Below are 23,764 nucleotides of genomic sequence, written 5' to 3'. Positions count from 1 at the left end.
ACCCTTGAGATAGTCTAAATCCCTGGTTAGGACACCTTGTTCATGGTTCAGTTTACCTGGTTAGATATGGGGTACTGGAACTGAATATCACTGGTACCCACATATCTCTCAGTTCCACCCTGACTGCCCCCGAATCACCCCTCCCTCCACTGTCTGGACAGAACTTTTGCCAATATTCAGTGGCACTGTTGGGTTAAGTGCTGTTTAATATTGGCTCATGGCCAGTTCAGCACGATTTAACCAGGCAGGAGCCTATCCTGCCTGGTTATATCACTTTGAATATTGACCCATCAGAATTCTGTTATTTCAAAGAAACGATCTAAATTGGAAGGGACATCTCACATTTACAGTCAAGTCTGAAATTGTGGCTATAAAAATAATCACATGCTAATCAATGATGTTTAATGTTCACAGGAAAAACTTAAAATGCACCTGAAGCCTCTGAGAAAGAATCTGGAAGATCTTCTGAAGTTTACATCTACTGAAGAGAAGAAAGCTGAAGAGCTGAGGGTGGGTGTCTGTGTCTCCTTCTGAGCCAGTTTCTGTAGGGTTTTTGTTTCTTTCAGTACTTCAATCCCATAAATCACCTGAATAAGAGAATAATAGACTTCAGTCTGCTTCGTTACTTATAGTATGGAAACTATTGGTTCCTTATTGGCTGAGAACAGGCAGGTTCTGAATCTGTTTGTGGAAAAATGGAAAACTGTGACATTGTATTTCTTGCAGAGAGGTAGTGTTTTGTGGGTTGCAAAATGGGAAAGGAGAACTGGGCTCAGGCTTGAGGCAGTCCAGCAGTGTTTGTCTCCACCACCCTCTTTGTGAAAAAGTACTTCTTAACGTTACTCCTAAGTCAACTTTCTTGTAACCTCAATTCATGTCGTCTAGGTCTACCATCTTGGAAAAGATTTGTTTGCATATTAATACCTTTCAAGTATTTAAATGTCTATATAATATCTCCTCTATCTCTCCTTTCCTCTAAGGTAAACTTATTTAGTTCATCAGAACTAGAGTAAATGAATTGAGGTTACAGTGTGTTCAACTTAGGAGTAACATCAGGAAGTACTTTTTCACAGTGAGGGTGGCAGAGACAAAATAAATGGTAATAAATAAACTAAAAAGAGGTGAGTTAGGGTCAAATCAATTATACCCACTGAAAATGTAAATAGTCTTTCAACACTGAGGGCCAGATGCTCTAAACTTTACGAGTCAATAACGAGGCAATAACGAGGACGTAGTAAACCTTGGCATGCACTAAATACTTTTTTCCAACGGCGGTAGCAGCTAACGCAAACGGAATGCAGATGAGTGAATTGTGTAGAAACCCTATTGAAATGAGATACACTAAGGTTTTCCGCTTGCCCTAATGCTGGAAAATGCCTGGAAAGCTAACGAGAGGTCTGTACCTCTCTTTGGGGCTGTGCGGGCTTCGGAAACTTAAATGTAAAAAAAAAAAAAAAAGCGGAAGGGGGCAAAAATGCTAGTCAGGAGCGTCCTTTATGGACGTCGTTTATTGATGACCTTGCCCGAGGTCCTTTATTGACGGCCTTGCCCCCCGCCCCGCTCGAGGTCGCCGCTCCCCCCTGCATTGAAATCATAACTTTAGGCAGCCCCAGCCCCCCTCCCTTCCTCCCTTCCTCCTCCCTTTAAAAGTCTGTATATTATCTCCTCTATCTCTCCTTTCCTCTAAGGTAAACTTATTCTGTTCATCAGAACTAGAGTACATGAACTGAGGTTACAGGATGTTCGACTTAGGAGTAACATCAGGAAGTACTTTTTCACAGTGAGGGTGGCGGAGACAGAAAAAAAAATAGTAATAAACAAACTAAAAAGAGGTGAGTTAGGGTCAAATCAATTATACCCACTGAAAATGTAAATGGTCTTTCAACACTGAGTCATAATGAAGTATTTTTCAGAGTCTGTTTCAAGACACTTCCCTGATGGAGTCTATTAAACACTGGCCACTCTCGGAAGTTCGTTTGATGCATCTGCACCGCTAAGATAAGTGTTGAAACACAGACACACATGATATAGATAAAAATTCCCTTTTTAGTATATGGCAAGTATTCTGAGGCTTATTACTTCCTTTTTATCTTGAAGTTATTACATTTTGAGAGGGTATAATTGATTGGAGACAAAAATGGTGACCAGAATTCAAACATTTCAATGAGTGGGGGCAGCTGAGACCTGTCAGCTATTCTCTGGAAAAATATTCAGATCTCCGTGAAGGCAGGAAAATGCCTGTTAGTAATTTACCAGCTGAGATAGCAGAGAAGAAATAAGTTAGGACAAGAAGGAATTATATAGTCAATACTAAGGATCTTAATTCCTGAACAATTTAATCATCTCACCATTTGAGACTAGAATTAAAAAAAAAAAATAGTGAGACTGAAGAGAGAGATTAAAAAGGTTGAGTAATAACTTGAAAATATTCAGAATCATTTCTTCAGTGGGAAAGTTAGGGAATATTATATTTTTAAATAAAAGGAGTTAGATAACAGATTATTGAAGAAAAAGATGCACAATAGAACATATAAATAATGGAAAGATGGGATTCTTGTATTTGTTATAGATAGGCTAGTAGGGGGGGAATAACAGAAGACGTCCCTTTCATACTTACCTGAGGAGGAGGAGGAGGGGTATCTTTCAATACTGGTCCATGCAAGAAGGATTTTCCTGGAAGACACTGAAAGATAAAAGAGATAAATGATTGAGAAAAATACACAGACACTAGAATGTGCACATAAAGAAAAATTGACTTAATTGAGAAACACCCTGTTGGTGGAAGAAAATATAAAAGAAAAGAAAAAAAACTTGTAAAGTATCTTGTTTATACCAGACTCATTTCAAAACAATTTAAATGAAAGTTCAAGCAAAGAATACTGAAAAACTAAGGGTGATATGATACAGACGTTCAAATATTTGAATGGTATAAATCCGCAAACGAACCTTTTCCGGAGATGGGAAGGCGGTAGAACTAGAGGGCATGAAATGAGATTGAAGGGGGGCAGACTCAAGAAAAATGTCAGGAAGTATTTTTTCACAGAGAGAGTGGTGGATACTTGGAATGCCCTCCCGCAGGAGGTGGTGGAGATGAAAACGGTAACGGAATTCAAATGTGTGGGATAAACATAAAGGAAACCTGTTCAGAAGGAAGGGATCCTCAGGAGCTTAGCCGAGATTGGGTGGCAGAGCCGGTGGTGGGAGGTGGGGCTGGTGGTTGGGAGGCAGGGGGTAGTGCTGGGTAGACTTCTACGGTCTATGCCCTGAAAATGACAGATACAAATCAAGGTAAGGTATACACAGAAAGTAGCACATATGAGTTTATCTTGTTGGGCAGACTGGATGGACCGTGCAGGTCTTTTTCTGCCGTCATCTATATAAATCGGGAGATGGCCAGCGATCTCACAAAAGCGGTATTTTGACACCATCGCTGCTATCCCGTCGCAGAGCCGGCGAAAAGTCCAGGGGGCGTGTCGGTGGTGTAGCAAAGGCGGGACATGGGCAGGCATGGGCGTGGCTATCAGATGGCCGGCTTTAGCGTATAATGGAAAAAACAAAAGCGGCTTTAAAAAGCATTTCGCCAGTTTTACTTGGTCCTTTTATTTTCACGACCAAGCCTCAAAAAGGTGCCCCAACTGACCAGATGACCACCAGAGGGAATTGGGAATAACCTCCCCTTACTGCCCCAGTTGTCACCAACCCCCTCCCATCCAAAAATCAAACAAAAAAAAACTTCTTTGCCAGCCTCTATGCCAACCTCAAATGTGATACCCAGCTCCCTGACAGCAGTATGCAAGTCCCTGGAGCAGTTTTTAATCGGTGCAGTGCACTTCAGGCAGGCAGACCCAGGTCCATCCCCCCCCCCCCCCCCCCACCTGTTACACTTGTGGTGGTAAGTGTTGAGCCCTCCAAACCCCCCCAAAACCCACTTTACCCACATATAGGTGCCCCCCTTCACCCATAAGGGCTATGGTAATGGTATAGAGTTGTGGGGAGTGGGTTTTGGGGGGCCCAGCACCCAAGGGAAGGGAGCTGTGCACCTGGGAGCAATTTGGATATTTTTTAACAATTTGTAGAGGTGCCCCCTATGTTGCCCGGTTGGTGTCCAGGAATGTCAGGGGGACCAGTGCACTACAAATGCTGGCTCCTCCCACGGCCAAATGCCATGGATTTAGCCGGGGTTGAGATGGCCACTTTTCTCTTCCATTATCGCTGAAAAACAAAAGCGGCCATCTCAAACCCGGCTAAATCCAAGGCATTTGGCCGGTTCCAACCGTATTATCGAAACAAAAGATGGCCGGCCATCTTTTTCGATAATACGGTTCCTGCCAGCTGTTGCGGCACCACCAAAATAGATTGCCAGCAATCTATTTCGCCGACGCCGTTCGATTATTCCCCTCAACGTTACTATGTAGTTGTGCAAACCTTTTAGCACAGCTAATGCTCGAGACACCCATAGGAATATAATAAAATTAGAGGGATTTGGCTGATAACATCTTTTAGTTTTCTGCTCTTACTCTAAAAGGCTTAGGTTTGTCCTAAAATCATTAAATAAATGACATTAAGTGCACCCCATAGTGTTACAAGAAATGATTTATCTTGGGGGAAAGAGCTCTAGAGCACTCGCTACTGTTTATAATTTAAGAGCAGGCGCTGTATTTATAAGTTTTAGGATATTAATTTCTCCACCAATCACCAAAGGTGATAATTGCAATAAATTAAATAAATTAAGTATATATAAAAGATACCATATACTCAGAACACAAAGAGACCGTGTTTTTAGCTTCAAAAAGGTTGATTTAATATACAATTGCACACGAGAGGTAGGTTTTAAGAGATCTTTACAGATAATCTGTGCTTAAGTAAGGTAAAGTAGAGTAGCAGGTCTAGATCAAAAGTTATAACTTACAAAGCAGTCTGTTGCAAAGCATTTTGTGGTCCATTGAAGAGCCATGAGGCAGGTGGACTGCAGATCAGGAGCAAGGCATCTGGATTGGTGCTGAAGAGAGAATCTCCTGGACGGAGAGTCTTGAAGAGAGAAGAGAGTCTGCTTCTTGGGGAAACAGCTTTTGCTTTTATATCTTGCAAGCTGCAGGAGGATATGATCACAGAGTCCCAGCACCTGCTTCCTGGTTTGCACTGGATAACTTGCAAGGCATTATGGTTATTGTAGTCTGTTCACATGATCTGCATTATAGGTCTCTCCTTTCTGCAGATGTCCTGGCGTCCATTTGTCTGATAGCTGATGGGAGGGGCAGGTATACCTTTGACAAGCAAATGTCTTGTTTATGGTTTCCCCTCTGAAGTCTTTGTTATTAATAGCTGGAGTTATGCCTTTTCCAGACTATCTGTCTGCTGGTGGAGACGTCTATGTGATTCTTCAAGTATCCACCTTAGTCATGCTTTTGTTCAGTCTTTTTAGGTGGGAGGGCAGAGAGAGTTTTATTTCTCTTTGAAGCACAGTACCCTTTTGTCTCTTAAATGTCTTTGTCCTACTTCCAGAAATTCCCAAGGAAAAGGGGAAAGAAGGTACATCTTATAAAAGCTGCGTTTTTATATTGATAAAATAATTCTGACAATTGGCTTATACCATAACAATAGTTGTACCTCTCTCTTGGTACCAGTTCATAGAATTGCCCCAAAGTGCTTTCATCACATCATAGCTGAGGTAATCCGCTCGGTGAACTGTGACATTATAGTAAGGACTGATCTGGTGACACTCACTGACTGTTACATGTACATTTCTGCTCATTCAGGGATGGGTCTGTCCTGATGCCTTTTAACTGAGTTCCAGGATATAGATTTCAATCTTAAATAACTCCTTTGATGTGGTAGCTTATTTTCATCTAATATAATCATGTGTAACCTGCAACATTTGATGGGATTTTGAGAGCTCCAGGATAGAGTTGCGGATTCTGGATCTTCTGGTGTAAAAAGCTTAGCGAAGGTGGCGGACCTCACATGTCACCTAGATAGGATTCTAGATAGTGCTGGGGAGGAGTCGGCTGTCTTGGTACATGTGAGTACCAATGACATAGGAAGATGTGGGAGAGAGGTTCTGGAAGCCAAATTTAGGCTTTTAGGTAGAAATTTCAAATCCAGATCCAGATTTGTTAGGAACTGGGCAACATTCTGGGGAAGGGGGAAGCCTATTCCGAAAGGATGGGCTCCACTTTAACCAGGGTGGGACCAGGCTGCTGGCATTTAAAAAGGAGATAGAGCAGCTTTTAAACTAGAAATGGGGGGAAGGCCGACAGTTGCTCAAAAGCGCACGGTTCGGGATAAGGTATCTTTCAAAGATATCACCAAAACAGGGAAAATAGAGTATCCTGATAGTGAGGTTGCAAAAGAGACCGTAGTAGATCAGGTGTCCTTAAATAAAAATCAGACAAAAGATTGCAAATTAATATTGTCAAGTACTGAGCATGATGTAAATAGGAACAACAAACATACTTTGAAATGTCTATATGTGAATGCCAGAAGCCTAAGCAATAAGATGGGAGAGTTAGAATATATTGCACTAAATGAAAAATAAGATATAATAGGCATCATTGAGACCTGGTGGAAGGAGGATAACCAGTGGGTAATTGTCATACCGGGGTACAAATTATATCGTAGTGATAGGGTGGATCGAATTGGTGGATGGGTAGCATTGTATATTGAGATCCTTGAATCAAATAGATTGAAAATTCTGCAGGAAACAAAGCACATGACAGAATCCCTATTATTGAAATTATACGTGTAAAGGGGAAAAGGATAGTGATAGGAGTGTACTGCCGTCCGCCTGGCCAGGATGAACAGACGGAAGTACAAATGTTAAAGGGAATTAGGGACGCTAACAAACTGGGCAACATGATAATAATGGGTGATTTCAGTTACCCCGATATTGACTGGGTAAATGTAACATCGGGACACGCTAGGGAGGTAAAATTCCTTGATGAAATCAAGGACAGCTTTATGGAGCAGCTGGTACAGGAGCTGACGAGAGAAGGAAAAATTCTAGACCTAGTCCTTAGTAGAGTGCATGATCTGGTGCGGGAGGTAATGGTGCTGGGGCCGCTTGATAACAGTGATCATAATATGATCGGATTTGATATTAGCCTTGAAGTAAGTATACATAAGAAATCAAATACGTTAGTGTTTAACTTTAAAAAAGGAGACTATGATAAAATGAGAAGAAAGGTGAAAAAAAAAACTTAGAGGAGCGGCTGCGAGGGTCAAAAATTTACATCAGGTGTGGATAATGTTCAAAAACACCACCCTGAAAGCCCAGGCCAAATATATTCCGCGTATTAAAAAAGGAGGACAAGGGTGAGCCGGTTGATATTGTGTATCTAGATTTTCAGAAGGCGTTTGATAAAGTCCCTCTTGAACGACTGCAGAGGAAATTAGAGGGACATGGGATCGGAGGTAATGTCCTACTGTGGACTGCAAACTGGTTGAAAGATAGGAAACAGAGTATTTATTTATTTGTAGCATTTATACCCCGCTCTTTCCCGCTCGATAGCAGGTTCAGTGCGGCTTACAAAGTATGGTACATAGTATCACAGAGATAATACAAAGTATGGTACAAAGTATCATAGAGATAACACAGTTATATAGAGTGGGACAAAATTATGAGATGTGGGGAAAGGATTGGAGTGTGGGTATTGTTTGTGGTGTGGGTTAGGTTCGAGACTTTGTAGGGTCATTTGGGTAGGCTTGTTTGAAGAGGTAAGTCATCAGTAGCTCTCGGAAGGGTAGGTGTTCGCTGGTATTTTGGATATGTCGAGGTATGGTGTTTCAGAGTTGGCTGCCTATAACACGGAAATAGGATGTGTAGTAGGTTTTGTATTTGAGGCCTTTACAGTTGGTGAGATGAAGATTGAGATATGTTCGAGAAGATTTGGACCGATTCCTGGTTGGAAGATCGATCAAGTTGGACATGAAGCTTGGAGATTCGCCATTGAGAATCTTGTGGATCATAATGTGGGCTTTGAAGTATATTCATTCCTTGATAGGGAGCCAATGTAGCTTTTCTCGAAGTGGTGTTGCGCTTTCGAATCGTGATTTGCCAAAAATGAGTCTTGCTGCTGTGTTTTGGGCGGTTTGGAGTTTTTTCATGATTTGGGCTTTGCAACCGATGAAGAGTAGGATTAAAAGGTCAATATTCACAATGGAGAAGGGTAGTTAGTGGGGTCTCTTAGGGATCTGTGCTGGGACCTCTGCTTTTTAACATATTCATAAATGACCTAGAGATGGGGGTAACTAGTGAGGTAATCAAATTTGCCGATGACACAAAGTTATTCAAAGTCGTCAAATCACGGGAAGATTGTGAAAAACTACAAGAGGATCTTACGAGACTGGGAGACTGGGCGTTTAAATAGCAGATGACGTTTAATGTGAACAAGTGCAAAGTGATGCATGTGGGAAAGAGGAACCCAAACTATAACTACATCATGCAAAGTTTATTTATTTATTTGTTTATTGCACTTGTATCCCACATTTTCCCACCTATTTGCAGCCTCAATGTGGCTTACAAAGATCTGTTATTGTTCAGCATTGGGAGTCACGTACCAAGAAAGGGATCTAGGTGTCATCATTGATGATACGTTGAAACCTTTTGCTCAATGTACTGCTGCGGCTAGAAAAGCAAATAGAATGTTGGGTATCATTAGGAAAGGGATTGAAAAGAAAAATAAGGATATAATTCTGCCACTGTATCGCTCCATGGTGCGACCGCACCTCGAGTATTATGTTCAATTCTGGTCGCCGCACCTCAAAAAAGATATAGTGGAATTGGAAAAGGTGCAGAGAAGGGCGACAAAGATGATACAGGGGATGGGACGACTTCCCTATGAGGAAAGGCTGAAGAGGCTGGGGCTCTTCAGCTTGGAGAAAAGGTGGCTGAGGGGAGCTACTATAGAGGTCTATAAAATAATGAGTGGAATGGAACGGGTCGATGTGGCGCGTCTGTTTACACTTTCCTAAAATACTTTCCTAAAATACTAGGACAAGGGGGCATGCACTGTGGTAAATTTAAAACGATTCAGAGGAAATTTTCTTCACTCAATGCGTAGTTAAACTCTGGAATTCGCTGCCGGAGAAAGTGGTTGGCAGTTAACTTAGCGGACTTCAAAAAAAGGTTAGACGGCTTCCTGGAGGAAAAGGCTATAGAATGTTATTGAATGGACGAGGAAATACTACACTATTTCTAGGATGGGCAGGACAAATTGCTTGTTCTTTTGGCCACTGTCAGTGATAGGGTGCTGGGCTCGATGGACCCTTGGTCTGTCCCTGCATGGCAATGCTTATGTACTTAAGACCAAACGACAGCCGGCATGGTTAAAAAGTGAGGTGCCGGAAATGGTATTCGAAGCTGACGAGTCGGAGAAACTTAATGAATTCTCTGTAAACCTGGAGGATGTAATGGGGTAGTTTTACAAACTGCAGAGTAGCAAATCTCTCAGACCGGATGGTATTCATCTCAGAGTACTGATAGAACTGAAAAATGAGCTTGCAGAGCTATTGTTAGTAATATGTAATTTATCCTTAAAACCGAGCGTGGTACCGGAAGATTGGAGGGTGGCCAATGTAACACCGAATTTTAAAAAAGGTTCCAGAGGAGATCAGGGAAATTATAAACCGGTGAGTCTGACGTCGGTGTCGGGCAAAATGGTAGAGACTATTATTAAGAACAAAATTACAGAGCATATTCAAAAGCATGGATTAATGAGACAAAGTCAACATAGATTTAGTGAAGGAAAATCTTGCCTCACCAATCTACTACATTTCTTTGAAGTGGTGATCAAACATGTGGATAAAGGTGAGCCGGTTGATATTGTGTATCTGGATTTTCAGAAGGCGTTTGCAAAGTACCTCATGAAAGACTCCAGAGGAAATTGGAGAGTCATGGGATGGGAGGTAGTGTTCTATTGTGGATTTAAAGCTGGTTAAAAGATAGAAAACAGAGAGTAGGGTTAAATGGTCAGTATTCTCAGTGGAGAAGGGTAGTTAGTGGGGTTCCCCAGGAGTCTGTGCTAGGGCCGCTGCTTTTTAACATATTTATAAATGACCTAGAGATGGGAGTAGCTAGTGAGGTAATTAAATTTGCTGATGACACAAAGTTATTCAAAGTCGTTAAATTGCGGGAAGATTGTGAAAATTACAAGAGGACCTTACGAGATTGGGAGACTAGGCATCTAAATGGCAGATGTCGTTTAATGTGAGCAAGTGCAAAGTGATGTATGTGGGAAAGAGGAACCTGAATTACAGCTACGTCATGCAAGGTTCCACGTTAGGAGTCACAGACCAAGAAAGGGATCTAGGAGTCGTCGTTGATGATACGTTGAAACCTTCTGCTCAGTGTTCTGCTGCGGCTAAGAAAGCAAATAGAATGTTAGCTATTATTAGGAAAGGAATGGAAAACAAAAATGAGGATGTTATAATGCCTTTGTATCGCTCCATGTTCGTTAACATTACTACTACTACTACTACTTAGCATTTCTATAGCGCTACAAGGCATACGCAGCGCTGCACAAACATAGAAGAAAGACAGTCCCTGCTCAAAGAGCTGACAATCTGGTCTGGTCTGTGACCACTTACTTTGTTGGTTTTTTTTTAGTTTTTCAAAGCTTTATTGAAAATAGAGTCAAATTTAACAGTAGTAAGCAGAAAATGAAGAGACCCTTTTACTAAGCTGCATTGGTGGCCCGGGCGGTAATTTCATTTTTTGCGCACGGCGGAAACCAGGTGGTAATCATCATTCTACATAATTTTTATTTTACCGCACTTCCATTTTCAGCCGTTTTTTACAGGCTTGCTGAAAAATGGATCTGCTCATGCCCAAAACACGAGCCTACACCAGTGCAGGCCATTTTTCGATGCGCCTTAGTAAAAGGGCCCCTAAGTCTTAAAGATTTAACAGCCCTTCATCCCCTCCCTCCCTCCCACCACCTCCTCCCCCCCCAACTGTGACCTCTTGTTTTGAAAGTGCTCGCAGTGCTGTCGTTGAAGAACCACCACTCAACAAAATGTTCAAAAGGGCAGGGCAAGATTGTGGGGGAGGAACGAGAAGGAAGCTGGGCTAGATACTAGAAGGAGAATGAGAAGAATGAGATGCTAATGAATACTGAGGAAGGGGAAGAATGGGGAGATGCAGGGAGTAGATGATGGGGAAGTGTGAAATGGAGGCTGCTTGTGGTAAGGGGTAAAAGCAGGAGAGGACGGAGACCCCTCTTCTGCTCACTTAGAAACAATATGGGGACAACAGTGGTATCGGGATGAGTACAGTTCACATGAGGAGAGAGGCAGAGGAAGTTTGTGGGTAGGGGGTGGAGGAGATACGCTTCTGAGTATGGTGAGAGAGGAAGGCTGGGAAAAGAGTGGGTGGTGAGTGGAGGAAGGCTGTGCTGGAGTCACCACTGTTAAAGGAGGGAGTGCTGTACCAGAGCCACCACTAAGAGGAGGGTAATGGAGTCACCGCAACAAAATCACTCTAGTGTTACTGAGAATTATCTCTCGTTTAATCCAGAGTGAGACACAGATCAAACGACAGAAAGTGGAGTCTGAGTTTGAGGAGTTACTACAGTTTCTGAATAAGGAGAAGCAGATCCTTCTCTCGAGACTGGAGGAGGAAGAGAAGAAGATTCTTCAGAGAATCAGGGAACATGAGACCCAGCTAGAAGAACAAAGTTCTTCCCTCATGCAGCTGATCTCTGAGATAGAGGAGAAGATTCAGCAGCCGGCCACCGAGTTACTGAAGGTGAGATTAGCAAATATATTTCTAAGGAGGTTACAGTTCTTCCAGGAGGAATCAGGGAATTCAAGTAGCAGATCAAAATATCTTACATAAGGGCTGATTTTTCAGCCAGCAGCTGCACTTACCAAATCAGAGCTTTTAAAATAATTTCATGGGGCTTAAATGGCCAAATCCTCCTGCTCTGAAGAAGGTGTAAATTGTTGTATGTGTTCTACACATGTACACACAAGTCATGTTTTTAATGATCAATATTTGACTTACTGAGTGAAAAGATACCAAACGAGGGGTTACAAATAACAGAGATAAAGGCTATAAAACTTTGGAAGGGTAAATTGGGCACCTTTCATTTTTGAAAGTTTTGTTTACTGTAGGGTCAGTAGAGAGGGACTATACAACTTTTTCACAACGTTGATGTTGTTCATGTTCTGCAGCCTAAAAACTGTGGGTATGTGATTTCCGGGGTTAATCACTTAATTGATAAACATTTCTTATTTTTTAAAGATGTAGTTAGTCCATTCCTGAGGCTGAAATTTTCCAGGATTATACAGTTGATATCCCTCTGGTAGAAATAAGTCACTTACCCCACTTTTGATACCTTTTCACCCAGATATCACAACTCCACCTCTGCCCAAACCAGGCTCTTGAGAATGTCTACATGGAGATCACAGATCAGAGCCACTAAGGAGGTTTCAGTACTGTGCCCCATCCAAAAGTCTGATTGATTGGCATAAAGGACCTGTGTTTTATCTAAATACTTGAAAAGTTGCCCAAGTATCAATCAGAGGCGTATCTGCGTGGGGCCACAGGGGCCTGGGCCCCCGCAGATTTTGCCCCGGACCCCCCTACCGCCGTTAACCCTCCCTCCCTCGCCTACCGCCGTCACCTACCCCGAGGTCCGCTTCCTCTGGCTTTTTAAAATATTGCTTCAGCTATCTTTAACTTTTTCATCCTCGTCGTGCAGCGCGCTGTGAAAGCTGCATGCATCTTTAGATCCAGTTGAATGGAGTCTGTCTGACGTCACAGCAGTTAAAGATCGCGGCTGGGCTGGCGGGGGGTTGGGGTCCCCCGCCAGCTGAAGCAATATTTTAAAAAGCCGGAGGAAACGGACCTTGGGGTAGGTGACGGCGGTAGGCGGGGGAGGGAGGGAGTGTTAACGGCGGTAGGGAGGGAGTGTTAACGGCGATAGGGGGGGGGGTTGACGGTGGTGGTGGGGGGCTATAATGTGCCCCCTCACTCTAGCCCCTGCCCCCCCTACCGCCGAACCTCAGATACGCCCCTGGTATCAATTACAACTTAAGAGATAAATGTTAGGTTTGAAACAGGCTGATACACTTGTTTCCATAATGAGTTTGGGTGTTTCTTATAGATTTTTGGATGCTGATCATAGAAATGGCATCAAAATTTTGTAGCTGTTTTGTGATTGAGCAGAACTGTGAGTAGAGTATCCTAGTGTATAATGTGTTCTCATAAACTGTGAAATCTAACTAGAAATATTCTCTGTTTCATTTCCCTTTAGGATGTGAAGGATGCCCTGAGCAGGTACAAGTTAGTTTTCTGTCATTTTCTATGCGGCTGGATGGATTTTGAGTGAGAAAGAAGGGAATTAATTGATTGGTGAAAGGGAGAGGAGTAGCCTAATGGTTAGTGTAGTGGGCTTTGATCCTGGCAACCTGGGTTCGAGTCCCACTGCAGCTCCTTGTGACCTTGGGCAAATCACTTAACCCTCCATTGCCCCAGGTACAAAAAAACTCTGAATGTGAGCCCCCTAGGGACAGAGAAAGTACCTGTATATAATGTGTACAGTGCTGCGTACGTCTAGTAGTGCTATAGAAATGATTAGTAGTAGACGTTGAATTGAGAAAGTAGTTGGGATTAAGTGAGGAGAGGGTGAACTAAAGTTTAGAGGAAGTACTGAGAAATGGAGGGGAAGAGATGGAGGATGAGGAGGAGAATTACAGATCTATCTTCCCTTCCCTCTGATTCTCATATTTCCTCTCCCACCAACCTCCCTGTCCTCACCTCTTTGGCCCTCCATGAATCCTCTCTTCATTCCCCACCAAACTTCACCCTGTGAATCTCCTTTCCACCTCTACTCTCCCAGTTGCGTTGCCCCTCAACCCTAGTGCAGAAGGAGTTTCTGTTGATGGTCTCTGCTCTGACGCTGTCTATAACAAAGTAATTCTATCAAAATGTTCGATCCCTAAGAGACCCCACTAACTACCCTTCTCCATTGTGAATATTGACCTTTTAATCCTACTCTTCATCGGTTGCAAAGCCCAAATCATGAAAAAACTCCAAACCGCCCAAAACACAGCAGCAAGACTCATTTTTGGCAAATCACGATTCGAAAGCGCAACACCACTTCGAGAAAAGCTACATTGGCTCCCTATCAAGGAATGAATATACTTCAAAGCCCACATTATGATCCACAAGATTCTCAATGGCGAATCTCCAAGCTTCATGTCCAACTTGATCGATCTTCCAACCAGGAATCGGTCCAAATCTTCTCGAACATATCTCATATATATCTCATATATATCTCATATATTTCTTTGAAGGGTGAATAAACATGTGGCATAAACCTATTTTTAGACGTTTTTCTATGAAGTCCATCAGAAGTGCGTCCAAATCTCAAGGGGTGTGTTAGGGGCGTGTTCAGACGGGGACTTATGCGTTCTTAAGACTTAACGTTTTTCAGTCATAATGGAACAAAACAAAAAAATCCAGGTCCAAAACTTAGAAGTTTTGAGCTAGACCTGTTTTTATAACGAATAAGGCACAAAAAGGTGCCCTAAATACCCAGATGACCACTGGAGGGAATCAGAGATGTCCTCCCCTAATTCCCCCAGTGGTCACTAACCCCCTCCCACCCCCCAAAATGTGATAAAAAACATTACTTGCCGGTCTCTATGCCAGCCTCAGATGTTATATTCCTGTCCATTAGAACAGCATGCAGGTCCCTGGAATAGTCTAGTGGCTCAACCTCTGGGGAATGGAAGGAGACACAGGGGGAGCTCGGGGTTGGCCGACAGCTCGGTGGGGAATCTTTCTCCATCGGGCACAAGGGCTCACATCTCCACTTGACCTTCCTGACAGCATGCAGGTCCCTGGAGTAGTCTAGTGGTGGACCCAGGCTCCTACCTCCCCCTACCTGTTACACTTCTGGACGAAACTGTAAGCCCTCCAAAACTCACCAGAAACCCACATATAGGTGCCCCTTTCACCCGTAAAAGCTGTGGTAGTGCTGTACAGTTGGGGGTGGTGGGTTTTGGGGGGCTCAGCTGACAAGGTAAGGGACCAATGGAAAGATGTGTACCTGACAGCCAGTGGCGTACCGAGGGCGGGGTGGTGGGGGCGGTCTGCCCCAGGTGCATGTTGCTGGAGGGGTACAGCGAGCAGCCACACACCTGTCGTCTCCGCGATTTCCCTGCTCCCTCTGTCCCGGAACAGGTTACTTACCTACAATGACACCCAGATCTTTTTCTTGAGCGCTGACCCCCAAGATGGACCCTAGCATCAAGTAACTATGATTCGGATTATTCTTTCCAATTAGCATCACTTAGCATTCGTCCACATTAGATTTCATCTGCCATTTGGACGCCCAGTCTTCCAATTTCCTCAGATATTTCACAGTCCACACGTGTTTTAACATCCTTGAATAGTTTTGTATCATTTGCTAATTTGATCACCTGACTTGTCATTCCGATTTCCATATATGTTAAATAGTACCGGTCACTGTTCACCCTCCTCCGTTGAGAGAAATGACCATTCATCCCTACCCTCTGTTTTCTGTCCAATAACCAATTCCTAATCTACACTGGTTAAAAGATAGAAAACACTCAGCTAATAAAGTCCACCTTCTACATTATCCTGCCTAACACCTCCCTTCTCTCTTCCTTTACCCAATCTTTGTATACTACTAATTTCATCTGATATCCTGGTATGACCATGTCATAACAAAACTCTGTAAGCCACATTGAGCCTGGGAAAGAAAGCCAGCAGATCAATATCTCAACAAAAAGATTTTATTGAAGATACCGTGTATGAACAAATCGCTCGACACAGGCCGTGTTTCGCCCACCTAGGGCTGCGTCAGGGGCTACAATGAACAAATATATAATAATTATCATAGATCCTAATAAATAAAATATAACACACATACGAGCATAATATATCAAATATATAAATTGACAAAAAACAAATAATAAAATATGGAATATTACTAAGTATACATAGAGAGTATACTAGAATAAGCATATCGCTACGCACTGTCCAATATAAATTATATATATATATATATATACATGTACATAAAAGAGCATATATATGAAAATATATTTATAAAAGAAGTGTATGTAATGCAAAAATTGTATGACAGTGCATATAAACATATATATAAAAGCATAATAAAATCTAACATCACGTAACAGCAAAGCAAGGGCACTGGTATAGGTTACGAACTTCAATACAAATATGTATAAAAAATGTATAAATGAGATAATAAAAGGCACATACCTAATTTGAAACCTCTATGTGAAAAACACAAAATATCAAGCCTTAGGATGGATGTTCCCCAGTAATCTTAGTAGACTGGCCACACAGACATCCCAGCAGAGCAGTGGGGCACCCTAGGAGGTCCCAGTTAGACATCTTACCACTGCCCCATTATCTTGTAGGGTGAGCCTTCCAAAATCCGTAGAAAAACTACTGTACACATCTACAATAGCCCTTATGGCTGCAGGTGTCACCTATATGTAGGTACAGTAGGCTTTTGGTAAGTTTTGGAGGGCTGACACTTTCCACCACAAGTGTAACAGATAGAGGGAGATATAGGCCTGGTCCATATCTCTGACCACTAGGCTACTCCAGGGACCTGATTGCTGCTCTAAGAGGACTGACTATCTGAGGCTTTTCATAGAGGCTGATATCATAGGCGTAGACTGGGGGGGGCGAGGGGGGGCAATGCCCCCCCAAACGACGCGAGGCGCCGCCGCGCCATTAGTTTAAAAAAAAAAAAAAAAAAACCACATGCAGGCAGGCACGCGCTCCTCTCGGTCCGCTTGGCTTCCCTGCCATCTCTATCTGCGTCCCGCCTTCCTCTGACGTCATTTCCTTTCGGGCGGGACGCAGACAGAGAGGGCAGGGAAGCCAAGCGGAGTAGCGGACGGAGAGGAGCGTGTCCGTCTACCCCTCTCTCTTCCTCCCTCCCTCCGGCGCAGGCAGCAGTCTTCCAGCGTTCCTGGCAGCGGTAGCGTTGTACACGCTGCCTTTGGCTCTGCCCCGAAGCCTTCTCTTCAAAGTTCCTGTTCCCGCATAGGTGGGAACAGGAACTTGAAGAGAAGGCTTCCGGGGCAGACCCAAGGCAGCGTGTACATCGCTACCGCTGCCAGGAACGCTGGAAAAGCTGAAGACTGTTGCCTGCGCCGGAGGGAGGGAGGAAGAGAGGGGGTAAACGGAGTCACGATCTTGGACCTCGCGGGGGGGGGGGGGGCAGTAGAAGATGGATGGGACTGGGAGGGGTGGGAAGCAGAGGGAAGGAGCAGGAGATGAATGGGACTGGGAGGGGTGGGAAGCAGAGGGAAGGAGCAAGAAATGAATGGGCCTGGGAGGGGTGGGAAGCAGAGGGAAGGAGCAGGAGATGAATGGGACTGGGAGGGGTGGGAAGCAGAGGGAAGGAGCAAGAGATGGATGGGACTGGGAGGGGTGGGAAGCAGAGGGAAGGAGCAAGAGATGGATGGGACTGGGAGGGGTGGGAAGCAGAGGGAAGGAGCAGGAGATGAATGGGACTGGGAGGGGTGGGAAGCAGAGGGTAGGAGCAAGAGATGGATGGGACTGGGAGGGGTGGGAAGCAGAGGGAAGGAGCAGGAGATGAATGGGACTGGGAGGGGTGGGAAGCAGAGGGAAGGAGCAAGAGATGGATGGGACTGGGAGGGGTGGGAAGCAGAGGGAAGGAGCAGGAGATGGATGGGACTGGGAGGGGTGGGAAGGAGCAGGAGATGAATGGGACTGGGAGGGGTGGGGAGCAGAGGGAAGGAGCAGGAGATGAATGGGACTGGGAGGGGTGGGAAGCAGAGGGAAGGAGCAGGAGATGGATGGGACTGGGTGGGGTGGGAAGCAGAGGGAAGGAGCAGGAGATGGATGGGACTGGGTGGGGTGGGAAGCAGAGGGAAGGAGCAGGAGATGAATGGGACTGGGAGGGGTGGGAAGCAGAGGGAAGGAGCAGGAGATGGATGGGACTGGGTGGGGTGGGAAGCAGAGGGAAGGAGCAGGAGATGGATGGGACTGGGTGGGGTGGGAAGCAGAGGGAAGGAGCAGGAGATGAATGGGACTGGGAGGGGTGGGAAGCAGAGGGAAGGAGCAAGAGATGGATGGGACTGCGAGGGGTGGGGAGCAGAGGGATGGACCAGGAGATGGATGGGATTGGGAGAGGTCAGGCACAGCAGAGGGAAGGAGCAGAAGATGGATGGGACGGAGGGATGGTGAGCAGAGGGAAGGAACAGAAGATGGATGGAACTGGGAGGGTTGGGGAGCAGAGGGAAGGAGCAAGAGATGGATGGGACTGGGAGGGTGGGGAGCAGAGGGAAGCCTACTGGAAAGAAGACACTGCATAAAACAGAAGACACTGGGATCAAAGCGAATAGAAAAACTAAATGATCAGACAACAAAGGTAAATAAAAGTATTTTATTCGTAATTTATTAATTGAAATGTGTCAGCTTTTTGAAATGTGCATCTGTGATATTTTGCCTGTAAATTTCATTTCCTTCCTCCATATTAGCATATTCCATGAACACTCAGTTTTCTGTGATTATGGGACTGATTTTTGAAATAGGAAAACATTCAAAAAGTGGCACAAAATGGCATTTGGAAATCGCTATTTTTGAAACCCATTTTTTAAACATTTTGCTACGCAAGGGAGTGTGTTAGGGGTGGGATTTAGGCATTTCTAATACTCGGATGTTTTTCTGCCACAATGGAACAAAAAAAAATATCCAGGGCTACAATTTATATGTTTTGTTTTTATCACAACTAAGTCACAACAAGGTGCCCTAAATGACTAATTGACTACTGAAGAGATTAAGGCATGATATGCTAATATGCTCCGCCCATTCTTTGCCCCCCCAAATGAAACAGTCAAACTACGCCTATGGGCTGTTATATACTGTTTCTTTCACATCTTTGGGGGTGGGAGGGGGTCAGTGACCACTAGGGGAGTAAGGGGGGGGGTCATGCCTTAATCTCTTCAGTAGTCAATTAGTCATTTAGGGCACCTTGTTGTGACTTAGTTGTGATAAAAACAAAACATATAAATTGTAGCCCTGGATATTTTTTTTTGTTCCATTGTGGCAGAAAAACATCCGAGTATTAGAAATGCCTAAATCCCACCCCTAACACACTCCCTTGCGTAGCAAAATGTTTAAAAAATGGGTTTCAAAAATAGCGATTTCCAAATGCCATTTTGTGCCACTTTTTGAATGTTTTCCTATTTCAAAAATCAGTCCCATAATCACAGAAAACTGAGTGTTCATGGTATATTTCATTCCTTCCACTGTTTACATCTCTATCCCCTGGGTGTGAACATTTCCCAGAATAATCCCAGTGACTCTCTAACCCATAGGTGTAAGAAAATGAAGTTTCCAGAACCAGAGGCTGTTTCTACTGATCTGAAAATGGGTTTCCAATTGAGCTTCCCTCAGCAACTGAAGAAATGGATTACAAAATTTGGAGGTGAGGAATTGATCGCTTTTTTTTTTTTAATCATTTATGTATAATTTTTTCATTTTACAAGGATCACTTGCAAAACAGTAAAACAGAGATGATTGTACATTAAAACAATATTAGAAGAAAACAATTTCAACAAGATAAATGGATTTTATACAATCTTTCTCTTTCTTAGACCACAAAATAAATAGGGAGAGTGAAACAAGACAAGGAGATCAATTTAAGCAACAGCAAACAAAGAAAACGTGGTATTAACCCGATTATCCCCAGTTATTATTTATCTAAATCATTATTCCACATTGATCATCTGGTTGGTTTCTTCACGACCATAACGGTGCTTAGTCCATCAATTTCATTGGAAACATACTTATTGTCCAATATTAGTGAAAGTAATACACCTGATTTCATTTTTTTCCCTTTTAAAACCAGAAATTGTTTAACAATACAAACCCTTGAATCTCCAATCCAATTCCCGCTGATTAAAGTAATCCCAGTTTCACAGGCTTCACTCCTTTTGAATTAATATATTAAGAGGAATCATTTCAGAGGAAAAAAAACATTAGGAGTCATACCCGGAATTCTGGGAAAACAACAATCTCGATATTAATCATCTGTAACAATATTCATTTTGTTCAAATTTTTTCTGGTCTTTTATCATTTTCAAATCTTAACCGTTTCCTACTTCAGTAGAACTTCATTTGCTGTATATTCTCAGAGGATTCGATTAGATTATCCATGTGGCTCATTAACAAAACTATATCTGAAGCAAAGTCATTCTCTACCACCGTCAGGTCCTGGAGCACCCTCCAGATGACATTCAATGCAACCTCCAAGGGAGCCAAAAACTCCAAGCTGATAACTCTTAAGGGTTTAGGAGTAGCACCGCCGACACGGGTTCAGCTGTAAACGACTTCCGTTTCAGCATACACTCCTGACTCACTCCTCCACTCCTTTGGGCATGGTGGTTAAATGATTTTTGAGCGATGAAGTTGTTTCCAGGTCCAAGAGCATCGACGCTCCTTCGTTGGCGCTAATCAAAGGACTCATCAACCCAGTCATCTATGGGCAGCTCGTCACACAGCGGTCCCAAACTTGCTGCACAGGGGACAAAACGCTGGTCATCGGCGGCTGACCCCCCATTGTCCCCTTCCTCTGTTAAGGCAACTGCAATGCAGAGAGGAAATTTCAAGTGAACAAAAACTGAACTTCAGAGGACAGCTGGGCCGTTGAGTGTACGAGCTTCAGGTCACCATCTTTCCCCTCTCCCTAATTTGGGACACTCTTTGTCTGGTTTCTCCTCAGAGGCCTGTCTGATATGGGTAACCCTTCAGCGTAGCCCTCTGAGTCACTGAAACACGGAAGCCCCTCCATCACTTACAAGGTGGTGTCCCTTCGGAGGGGAATTGATCACTTTTTAATTTGGTTTGTCTTCTTTTCAAATGTTCTGGATGATTCCACTAAAAATGTGCAGAAATAAAAGTATAAATCTGAGTTCTTTGTCATCAAACAGATGAATCCATTACGAATGGGTTGTGTCCACCTACCAGCAGGGGGAGATAGAGAGCACTAAAAAACCATAGTGCCTCATGGCCAGCTAGCTCCATCTGCCTCTTCAGTATTCTCTATCTCCCCAGCAGGGTGATTGCAGCTTTTTCAGCTCCTTCTAAATTCTGCCTGGGGTGGCTCCTGAGCTTTGCCAGTGGAAGCAGGGGTGTTAAGGCTATTGTAGCTTCACTTTAAAGGCACATAGGTTAGCCCTTTCCCTGCCTTACCCATCCCCCCAGTGGATGTGAACACAGTTCGCTTTTCCCTGCCCTTTCCTACTCTACTTAGTGGATGCAGGCACATTGGTTCGCCTTTCCCTGCCTTTCCCACTCTTCTGCACCTCCAGAGTTGATTTGATTGCCTCTTTTGCTGTTTCCTCTACAGAGTTAAAAATAAAAAATAAAAATGTCACGTCGCACTTTGGCGCTGCAACCTCAGAAAAGAGGTTTTCTTATGATTCTACAGCGTGACCGGAGCTTTGATACTCGGTCCAGTGAGGTAAGAGTGCTTTCTAGCTCCTCTGGGGAGGGCCCGCGATCGAGACGTTTTTGGCGCGGAGCCGCCATTTTGAATTTTCCGCCGTTTTCGGCGATGGCTGCGGAGGTTGTAAAGCACTGTTTTAAGTGTGGCAAGTGCAGATCCGCAGCTGGGCTCTTTAAATTGTGCTGTTCAGGCGTTAGAGCCGGCCCGAGCATGGCGAGTGAGGATTCTTCCCGCTCTGTGGAATGCGCCACATGGCGTGACCCCTGCTGAGGCGGAGGGTCTTGAATCCGGGAGGGGTGCTCGGATTGAGGCTAATCAAAGAGCTTCTAGCCCCGGACTGGAACCGGGTGACCAGGGCGAGTTTTTCTCCCCTGCCTTTTTTTATTGATGCATAAGGCATATATGCTTAAAAGAGCTCTGCCCAAGGGGTCTTCTACGGCCCCCCTTACTGCCCCTCCAGCGGATTCTGGCCTGGGACTGCCCTCTGAGGCGTTTTTCCCTGATAGCTGGCCACAAGAGATGCGCAGAAGGGTTAATTCCCCTTTGGAGAGCGCCCCCTGGTATGTATGTAAATTTATGTGTGGTCTGGATCTATAATCATATCTCTGTGTTTTTATGTTAGACCCTGAGGCAGGCGCTTGTGTGCCGAAACACGGCCCATGTCGGGTCTTTTTCACAATAAAGGACGGCTGTTATCTCTTTCTTGAAGGCCCAGTGCTGCTTTTATTGTCTGTGTTCTATGCTTGTATGCTGTAATACCCTCTCTTTTGTGACTACGTTTTTGCTTTATACCAGCTGTACCATCAGTTCTGCCCAAAGCAACAATGACCTTGCGTTGTCTGTTGTCACTTCTATTTGAGTATAACCTGAAGAAGGAATGGGTGATAAGGCAAAGATTGTTTTATTTTGTTGCATTGCACCCTGGAAGTCATGTGTTTGCTATGTCATAAGCTTATTCCTGGGATAAGCGGCAGAAAATCTGTTTTACTCTTTTGGGATCTTGCCAGGTACTTGTGACCTGGATTCACCACTGTTGGAAACAGGATACTGGGCTTGATGGACCTTCAGTCTTTCCCTGAATGGCAGTTCTTATGTATGAATGTAATTATAAGACAATTGAAGGACAGTTTTATAATTCAAAATCTCTAACATTTCTCTCTCTATTGTTTTTTTTACAAAATAAAATCATATCCTGCAGGAATAGGTAAGTTTTATTCAGTTAGCAACTTATATATTTTAGAGTGGGCAATTAATGTGTTAATAACACCATAAATGCATTAATATTTTAACGCATACCATGTTGTTTAATGCTGCCTGTGTTTTTTTAATGCTGACCCACCCCTCCCCCATGCTTACCTCTACAGCAGGACTCTTTTCTCCTTCCTCGGAGCTGCCTCAAACTCCTTCTCTCCCCCTGCACGGACAGGCTCTGCAGATACTTGAGCTGCATGGTGCATGAAGTTAGGGAAGGTCTCTTGAGACTTGAAACCGCGAGACTTCCCCAAATTCCTGCACTGCGTGACTCAAGTATCTGCAGAGCCCAATCACTGTGCAGGGCGAGACAAGGAGTTTGAGGCAACGCTGAGTCTGAGCCCTGCTGTACAAGTCAATGTAGGGATTGGGGAAGAGAAACTTGGTGAAGGCTGTTTGAATCTTTCTTATTTAATGCCCAAAATTCTGTGATTAAGCGCACTTAATTGCATGATTAACATTTTTAATCTCATAATTAATCACTATTAACATTTTTAATCATTGTTCAACTCTAATATATTTTTTATATCATTGTACTTATTTCTCTTCTCTGCGATCTGATCATTGTTCATCTTTATTTTAATGCAGATTGGTGGATGGAATTTGGCAGATATACAGGTAACAATCTGATATATAATAATTATACCAAACCATCAAATCCACTAATGTGTCCTTTGACTGTGATCTCGCTATACAGACACCTACAGCCAGTGTTAGGGATCATTTTCACCCCGTGATAGAGAAGAGAATGTGTGTTTCCCCTGATCAGGGTCAGGGAGTGATCCCTCGGGTTCAGACCTGGCAAATTTCCCACATTCATTGGGAGACCTCCCGTTTTCTCAGGTTATCTCTGAAACTTCCACAAGTGAATGCCTCCCACTCAGCAGTCTGTGGCAGTCCCAGGACTTTTCACCAAATGATACAGTACAGTTTGCTTCTGGAAATAGTCACCAAGAGGCTCATTTTCAAAGCACTTAGCCTCCCAAAGTTCCATAGAAACCTATGGAACTTAGCCTCCCAAAGTG

General features: G+C 43.8%; 1 protein-coding gene across 1 annotated transcript in view; it reads left to right on the top strand.

Moving 5' to 3' along the window:
* The window catches only part of LOC115468203, a 116,219-nt gene that overhangs the window by 82,372 nt on the left and 10,083 nt on the right, over nt 1–23,764 (top strand). The window contains exons 14-19 of the mRNA XM_030199740.1: nt 415–510; nt 11,513–11,743; nt 13,257–13,279; nt 19,357–19,466; nt 22,687–22,692; nt 23,328–23,357. Of these exons, the coding sequence (XP_030055600.1) occupies nt 415–510; nt 11,513–11,743; nt 13,257–13,279; nt 19,357–19,466; nt 22,687–22,692; nt 23,328–23,357 (496 nt within the window). The remainder of the gene's footprint in view (nt 1–414; nt 511–11,512; nt 11,744–13,256; nt 13,280–19,356; nt 19,467–22,686; nt 22,693–23,327; nt 23,358–23,764) is intronic.

Source organism: Microcaecilia unicolor, chromosome 4 (assembly GCF_901765095.1).
Source record: "Microcaecilia unicolor chromosome 4, aMicUni1.1, whole genome shotgun sequence".
Taxonomy (NCBI): domain Eukaryota; kingdom Metazoa; phylum Chordata; class Amphibia; order Gymnophiona; family Siphonopidae; genus Microcaecilia; species Microcaecilia unicolor.
Note: the sequence above shows the minus strand (reverse complement) of the source record. Positions and strands in the feature narration are given on the sequence as shown.